At 43.6% G+C, this 8,763-nt stretch overlaps 2 protein-coding genes across 2 annotated transcripts; both read left to right on the forward strand.

Moving 5' to 3' along the window:
* The first annotated feature begins 5,650 nt into the window (after positions 1 to 5,650).
* Positions 5,651 to 6,436, forward strand: LOC135156047 (uncharacterized). Its single transcript, XM_064107077.1, has one exon. The coding sequence runs from the start codon at positions 5,651 to 5,653 to the stop codon at positions 6,434 to 6,436; it is 786 nt and encodes a 261-aa protein (XP_063963147.1).
* A 61-nt stretch (positions 6,437 to 6,497) lies between these two features.
* On the forward strand, positions 6,498 to 7,392 carry LOC135156048 (uncharacterized). The gene has a single exon (XM_064107078.1). The coding sequence runs from the start codon at positions 6,498 to 6,500 to the stop codon at positions 7,296 to 7,298; it is 801 nt and encodes a 266-aa protein (XP_063963148.1). The 3' UTR covers positions 7,299 to 7,392.
* Positions 7,393 to 8,763: the final 1,371 nt, after the last annotated feature.

The raw sequence follows: 8,763 nt of genomic DNA on the forward strand, positions 1-8,763 counted from the left end.
ATGAAATATCTTCTTCATTATTTATAAATAATAATTTTGTTTCAATATCCCATTATTTATAAATAATCATTATTTATAAACAATTTTTACAGTTTGCCATTTAAACAAATAATCATTATTTATATACAAATAACCATTATTTATTAAATAATGGAAATCTCGCTATAACATGCAAATGTGGGACCGCCCATGATATGAATATTCATGATGCGATTTCCTTTTTCGTGATTTTTCTTCACAAATTTTTGTCCGTTTCCTCTTCATAATGGCATTTCTTGAAGCAATTTTCTAGGGATATGGTCTGATTGTAATATTCTTCATTTTCTATATAACTTCGTCTTCGTAGAAATATCAAAAAGTGTAATTTTATACGATTTTTCCTACAGTTCACAATCCCCGTAGGCGCGCGTGTATGATCACCTTTCTCTCTGATCGTAGGAACAACCGAGTGGTTCATTACATCATGAAGCTATTTGTCGCGCACAGAAAAATTAAGCCATAGAAGTTGCGTGTTGTGGACACCAGAAGTGAGATCCCAGCACGCGAGACCCACTTGTTAGAAATCCACTGAAAAATGCGGTTCATGGTGCGACCTTAGTATACGGTACCTCGCAATACGAAATATTACGTTGGTTGGTCCCCGGAACTGTCGGGCAGAATTTAGCCCGAAATCCGGATCCTTAATGGAAGTGGATCAAGTGCATACGAGCTGAGAGAGTGAGTGTAAGTGCATCAGGCCCTTCTACTTTCTATAATTTTTTGTTTTTGTTAAGTTAATTTTTCCCCAAAATGCTCGCAACGACAATACGGGGGCATGATGACCCCTAAATTTTTGAAAACTTATTTTTCTATTGAAAATTATCACAAAATTCACCAAATGTGTGCACGAAAGCCTTCATATTTCACTTTTAAAACTCCAAAAAGTGCCCAAATGACAAGCTTGGTCGCTTCGCTGTGTCGCTTTCAACTTGAGAACGAGTTTACGCGCATGCTCCCCCCCGAAAGAAATTATGTGTACGGCCATGCTCAAAAGAGCCTGGCACATTGATTTATGTATACTTATCAATTTCATTATTTTTATCTCATTATCACTATGGCCTTACGCAGAAATTTCCGGGGGGGGAGCATGACGCGCGTAAACTTTCTCAAAAAAAACCTTGAAAAAGCGAAGCGACCAAGCTTGTCATTTGAGCTTGGTCGCGTCGCTGTCTCGCTTTCAAGATTTTTTTTGAAAGTTTACGTGCGTCCTGCTCCCCCCCCCCCCCCCCGGAAAGAAATTCTGCATAAGGCCATGATGATAATGTGATAAAAATAATGAAAATGAAAAGTATATATAAATCAATGGTGCCATATGCTCTTTTGAGCATGGCCGTTCACAGAATTTCTTTCGGGAGGTGGGGGCAGACGCGCGTAAACGCTCTCAAGTTGAAAGCGAGACAGCGAAGCGACCAAGCTTGTCATTTTGGCTTGGTCGCGTGGTTGTCTCGCTTTCAAGGTTTTTTTTTAGAAAGTTTACGCGCGTCATGCTCCCCCCCCCCCCCCCCCTGAAAAAATTATGCGTGAGGCCATGGTGATAATGAGATAAAAATATAAAAATAATGAAAATGAAAAGTATATATAAATCAATGTGCCAGGCTCTTTTGAGCATGGCCGTACACAGACTTTCTTTCGGGGGGGGGGGAGCATGCGTGTAAACTCGTTCTCAAGTTGAAAGCGATACAGCGAAGCGACCAAGCTTGTCATTTGGTAGACAGGAATAACCGTCGTTTCTGGGGATTTATTAAACAATTTCTGACATTTTACTATAATCCCCATTTACCAATACCAATACATTTATGTATTGGTGAGTGAGCCAACGCAGTTCAGCGGAACAACCAAAATACAGAGACTGAAGCTTTTGGTCTATTGGTGAGTGAGCCAACGCAGTTCAGTGGAACAACCAAAATACAGAGACTGAAGCTTTTGGTCTAGTCATTTGGGCACTTTTTGGAGTTTTAAAAGTGAAATATGAAGGCTTTCGTGCACACTTTTGGTGAATTTTGTGATAATTTTCAATAGAAAAATAAGTTTTCAAAAATGTAGGGGTCATCATGCCCCCGTATTGTCGTTGCGAGCATTTCGGGGAAAAATTAACTGAACAAAAACAAAAAAACAAAAAATTATAGTATTATAGAATTATAGTAGAAGGGCCTGATGCACTTACACTCACTCTCTCAGCTCATATGCACTTGATCCACTTCCATTAAGGATCCGGATTTCGGGCTAAATTCCGCCCGACAGTTCCGGGGACCAACCAACGTAATATTTCGATGAAGAGCATTTCGTCGATTCACCGGTTGTTCCCACTCACACGTATTGCGAGGTACCGTATACTAAGGTCGCACCATGAACCGCATTTTTCAGTGGATTTCTAACAAGTGGGTCTCGCGTGCTGGGATCTCACTTCTGGTGTCCACAACACGCAACTTTTTTGGCTTAATTTTTCTGTGCGCGACAACATGTAATGAACCCTTGGGTTGTTCCTACGATCAGAGAGAAAAGGTGAAATACACGCGCGCCTACGGGGATTGTGAACTGTAGGAAAAATCGTATAAAATTACACTTTTTGATATTTCTACGAAGACGAAGTTATATAGAAAATGAAGAATATTACAATCAGACCATATCCCTAGAAAATTGCTTCAAGAAATGCCATTATGAAGAGGAAACGGACAAAAATTTGTGAAGAAAAATCACGAAAAAGGAAATCGCATCATGAATATTCATATCATGGGCGGTCCCACATTTGCATGTTATAGCGAGTATTCCATTATTTAATAAATAATGGTTATTTGTATATAAATAATGATTATTTGTATATAATGGCAAACTGTAAAAATTGTTTATAAATAATGATTATTTATAAATAATGGGATATTGAAACAAAATTATTATTTATAAATAATGAAGAAGATATTTCATTATTTAACAAATAATCTTTATTTATAAATAATGGAAAACTCGAACATTAAATAATACGATTATTCGAATTAGCGAATAGACGCATTTGTGAGAGAATGCAGGTCCTTACAGCAGACGTATCTAATAGCGTTCCATACAATCCGTTAAGATCAATTAATGCACGCTTGTATTCCGCGGGAAATCTTCAAGGACACGCCCCCAACAACAGGTCTGCGATTGGCCGACAGCAGCCTCATTAGCCCCATAATGCAATGTCCTTAGTGATAGCTTAACAACTGCCGAGCAGGCTCCGCCTATATGCGGGGAACAGCCAATGAAATATAGCAAGCGATTTCGGGACGTGCGCACCCGCTGGAAGAATTGCAAACGTGTGCTCATTCTCAACTTCGCACTGGGGGATTCAAGACGTTATTTTTTGTGATTTGTTCACTACGTGAATTTTTCCCGATTAGCGTTAAAACATGGGCAAACGGAAAGCTGGACGTGGCCGTGGCCGTGGTAGACCACGCAAACAAGAGACTGACACTGCCGGGAGGACGGCAAATAGAGTTATTACGAGATCAAGGAGGAGAAATGGTGAAAATACCGGGCAAGGTGGAGCAGCGTCAGCGCAGGCCGAGGGTGGTGAAGTCCAACGGACGCTCTCGGGACTGGGGCAGCTGGAGATGAGCTCTACGCCTCAGCCAAATCAACCACAAATACCCGTGTCAGGTGAGGTTGCTGATGCTGTTATTACAACTAACGTGATTACTAGTGCAGATACAGCTAATATCGGTAATGCCGTGACTGCTAAGGATGAGAGTGGTGTGGTGTCACCCATTCCCATGGGGTCATTTCCGAGTATTGTGCCACCATCATACACTAGGCCTAGTGACCTAGGTCCCCCTGTAGGTCGTATCCTTTCCGAGGACGGTTACAGCAGTAATTCTAACGTTAGATCTAGCTCCAGTTTGACTCGGAACGTAGGCCTAGATCCAAACCAGGGTCAAGCTTCAGCACTAAATGATGGGCCAGTGAGTGTTAACCCAACTCAAATACACGGGGAAGCATTATGGGCTGCGATTCCCAAGAACATCAAAGAGAAAATATGAAAAAGGTGAATATAAAGATCTAAATGGGCTAGTTGGTGATCAGGGGATGTCCACCCGGCCCATGGGGCCACAGGAGGAACAATTTGGGTTCACGATGGTCCAGAATGGTCAACAAATTTTCTTGAAACCTGTGGCTAGCTCAAAAAACAAGATTACCAATATCGAGTTGTGGACCAGCGCGTTTCTGGAATATGCGAGCGTCTACTTAGAGGCGCACAGTCACTCGGCACAGGCCTTACTTAAATACTGCAGCCTTATCAGATCAGCTGCTAATAAATATACTGGATTCGGGTGGCGAGAATACGACATTCAGTACCGTTCCCGCATGTCGGTAACGCTTTTGGGCCAGGCTTGGGGTAGAATAGATGGCGAATTATGGCTCATGTATGTGGTCGGTGGGGGTTCTCCGAAGCAAGGGGCCCATAACCCCTCGAGCTATAGACTGACAGGATACGGGAAGAACAACTACACATCTCCTGGTCAATTTCCCTTTGCCCGCCAGCAGGCCGGGGGGTGGAGGCAAAATTCGGACCACCGAAAGGTTAGCAGTAAGCGAACGCCAAGCGCGTCAAATGTATGTTACGAGCTCAATTTCGGACCAGGGGTCTGCAATAGGCAGCAATGCAGATTCTTACATAAGTGCGTTGCATGTGGCATCCCGGGACACGGGAAAGTCAAGTGCCCCAAGTTCCTGCAAGCAACTGGAGGCCAGGGGCAAAAGTAGGGATAAAGTAGAATTAGGTATAGAGTGCTGGCCTAGTCTTTTGCCAGCGTTAGCCCCGACTCCAGTTTTGGTTGAGAAGTTAGTTACCAAATTAAGGGACTATCCCGACAAAAGGACTGCCGAATTTTTGAAGTCAGGTTTTATGTTTGGTTTTGACTTGAATTATACAGGCCCCCGGATGCCAGTCGATTTTCCGAATCTAAAATCAGTGGAACACAACAGGGAAGAGGCGAAGAAGAAAATTGATAAAGAAGTTAGGCTAGGTAGATATTTAGGACCATTTGACAAGAGACCACTGACCAACCTTAGGGTCAGCCCTATTGGTCTTGTGCCAAAAAGAACTGGAGAATACAGGTTAATTCACAATCTTTCCTATCCTACAGGTCTTTCTATAAATGATTTCATACGGGAGGATGCATGTAAGGTTGAATATAGTAGGTTTGACGATGCAGTAGACATAGTGTCAAGGATCGGTAGAGGAGTGCAGCTGGCAAAGGAAGACATTAAGTCAGCTTTCAGGTTGCTCCCTATAAATCCCCGGGATTTTTAATTGTTGGGTGTGAAATTTCAGGGTCTGTATTATGTTGACAGATGTCTCCCGATGGGCATTCGGTGTGCACCAGCATATTTCGAAAAGTTTTCATCCTTCCTCGAATTCTGTGTGAAAGACAAACTGGGAACCGATCGGCTGATACATTACATGGATGATTTTTTAGCAGTGGGTTCAGCCAAGGGAGGGGGCCTCTCATGTCTAGAAATTATCCAAGAGTTTAGGACATTATGCAAAGAACTGGGGGTCCCCCTCGCTCAAGAGAAGTCAGAGGGTCCCACAACCAGACTTACATTTCTAGGCCTTGAAATTGACACAGAACGCATGGAAGTAAGAGTCCCTTGCGAGAAAAGGACACAATTGAAACGGAAGATCGCAGAGACAATTAGGAAACAATCCTTGTCTTTGAAGGAGATACAGTCCTTGATCGGGTCGCTTAATTTTATATGTAGGGCGGTTAAACCGGGTAGGGCCTTTCTGAGGAGGTTAACAGATCAGACAAAGAAAATTTCAAAACCGGACAGTGTAATACAACTCTCAGAGGGAACAAAGTCCGATCTAACAACATGGCTCGCCTTCCTAGATGACTTCAATGGGGTGACTATAGTTCGACCGGGTCGCTGGGAGAGTGACTTTGATCTTGACCTCTTCACTGACGCGAGTGGTACAATAGGTTTCGGTGGTTACTTTCATGGCAAATGGTTTTGCGGCCATTGGCCCCCTTTTGTTCTATCCGGGGACTATTCCATTGCATGGAAAGAGATGGTCCCAATAGCCGTAGCACTGTTGGTATGGGGTTCCGATCTAGCAGGGAAGCGAATTAGACTTCATACCGATAATATGGCCATCAAGAATGTTATAAACAAACAGACATCCCATTGCCCAAGAATAATGTCACTTGTAAGAACCCTAGTTCTCCAATGTTTGAAGAGAGACACGATAGTCAAGGCAGTCTATATCGCCACAAAAGAAAATGATATTGCTGACTCTCTATCCCGGTTACAGATGAGCTGGCACCACAGGCGGATGCAACATCAACACCAATACCAGAAAGCATTTGGCGGATATAGAGCAGGAGGTATGCCGGCTTATTTCAGATGTTACAACTAAGGGGACCAAGACCTCGTACCAGAGAGCTATCGACTCGTTCCAGCGATTCCGACTGGCGAGCATGCTGGATTCATCTTGGCCGGCTACTCCCCAGCAGGTCATGTCATTTATCGCGCATCTGTCACTGAGTGGTAGAGCACCATCAACTATAACACTTCATGTGGCAGCGCTATCATACTTGCATAAGATATACAGCTGGCTTGACCCGACCACCCATTTTCTGATCAGGAAGATGATTGAAGGAAGCAGGCGAGGCCGGAAGAGGAAAGATTGGCGCAGGCCTATAACATGGGATGTCCTTGTCAATATTTTACCTAACCTCTGTCTCATCTGTGTAACCCATTATGAAGCCGTCATGTTTCAGGCATCATTTCTGTTAGCCTTTTTCGGAATGCTGCGGGTTGGTGAGTTCACGGTAGATGGCACAGGTGGGACCGAAGACATGACCGTCCTTGACCAAGACATAAGTGTTTTCCAAAGCTCTAAAGAAGCTTACCTGTTGGTTACCATTCGATTCTCAAAGACAGATCAATATGGTACTTCAACAACTCTGAAGATAAAGCGAAATGGATTGAACAGCAGCTGTCCAGTAGGGGCGATGGTTAGATATCTGAAAATGAGGCCAGTGATGCAAGGCCCCCTCTTCTGCCATGCAAATGGGTCACCGCTAACTAGGTATCAGTTTAGAGCTGTGTTGAGGAAAGTCTTGGGAGTCTCCGGCTTTGAAGCAGAGAAATATGGGACCCATTCCTCCCGAATTGGGGCCGCCACTACAGCGGCCATTGGAGGAGCGACAGAAGAACAGCTTCAAGAAATGGGCAGATGGCGGAGCAGTGCGTTTAAAACATATGTGAGAATTTGAGGGGAACTGAGATTTCTATCATTATGTTGATGCAAACAAGCTTATGATTTTGGTTTGTACAAGTATGAGGTATAAGCACTTGACTATAGGGAAGCCTAACTATGTTACGACCAGGAAGAAGGAAGGGTAAAAAGTCTGTCATTTAATGTAAGACGCATCCCATTGAGTTTAACGGATAATACAACACAAGGAAGTGAATTATGAATCTATTAATACATATTTAAAAAAAAAAAAAAAAAAAAAAAAGATAATAATAATAAGAAATAAATAAAGATGAAAAAATAGGTAGCACATATAAGGATAACCATGGAAGAAAATGGACAAAGCACGATATAGGAAGTAAACAAATATTGAAGCAGTAGCAATTACAATTACGCATTGTTGGGGGGGGGGGGATTCACCCAAGAGTCGAAAGATATATGATGCTCGTGATAGAATAATTTCTTTGTCATGCAGGACCAACAGGCAACCGGAGGATCTCGATCGTAGGAGACAGCCTAGTGCGAAGGGCCGGAGAAAGGGCCAAGGCGACAGGTCTCCAAAACCTTGAGGTTCAGCCAGGGAGCCAAGTCCGGTGGTTCGGGAGGGGCGGCCTTGAAATGCATGACCTGGCCAAGTCTGTACAGTCTCTGCTAAAGCATCACGCTACCCCGGACGTGGTAATTCTTCATGCGGGCACCAATAACATCGGTAGACACCCAGTGAAGAACTGCAGGCAGGCGGTCGACGAGATTCTCCTGTCTATCAGACAGCAGCTTCCGAACAGCCACATCTGCTTTTCTGAAATCGTACCAAGGCTATTTTACTACGGCAGATCAGATGGTCCGCACTCCCAATTGACGTTGAACAACTGCCGTAAGACTATTAACAAACATGCCCGGGGAAAAGTAAGGAGAATGTTTCGAGCATCTTATCTGCATCACAACATAAGCATACAGGACCACAGGCAGTACTTTCGAGACGGGGTACACTTATCTGATAGTGGTAGCGATCTGCTCATAAATGACTTCCGGATCGCTTTACAATCCTTGGCTGCCTAACAGGTAACGGTTCAGGAAGTGTGGTCGCTAGGAGGATGGGGAAAAAAAAAAAAAAAAAAAAATTGGGGTTTCCTTTTTGGATGGGTGTTTCTGTCTTATTTCACAAAAATTTCAACACCAGGGGGAGGGACTGTGTACTTATTGGGTCATTAAATATTGGAGAGGGGAATGCATCTTTCTGAGTCTCCTGGCTTGGAATTCCGGATGGATTTCTTCCTCCCGGCAGGTCACATGACCAGGTTCCCCCTCCAAGATTTCACATTCATGTCTTGAAACCTCTCCCCCTCCTGACACACGAGATAACTATAATATTGAATAGATGAAAAATGTATAGGGGAACCGCACCCCAGGAAATACCTGTCCTGGAGTCCCGGTCGGATGTCTTCCTTCCGGCAGGTCATGTGACCCGGTTCCCCCTCCAATAT

The sequence above is a fragment of the Lytechinus pictus genome, chromosome 11 (genome assembly GCF_037042905.1).
Source record: "Lytechinus pictus isolate F3 Inbred chromosome 11, Lp3.0, whole genome shotgun sequence".
NCBI classification, from domain to species: Eukaryota; Metazoa; Echinodermata; class Echinoidea; order Temnopleuroida; family Toxopneustidae; genus Lytechinus; species Lytechinus pictus.

Bases quoted from the DNA above. Each gene is read 5' to 3' on its own strand.
- LOC135156048 (XM_064107078.1), top strand. From the start codon at position 6,498: ATGCTGGATTCATCTTGGCCGGCTACTCCCCAGCAGGTCATGTCATTT.
- LOC135156047 (XM_064107077.1), top strand. From the start codon at position 5,651: ATGGAAGTAAGAGTCCCTTGCGAGAAAAGGACACAATTGAAACGGAAG.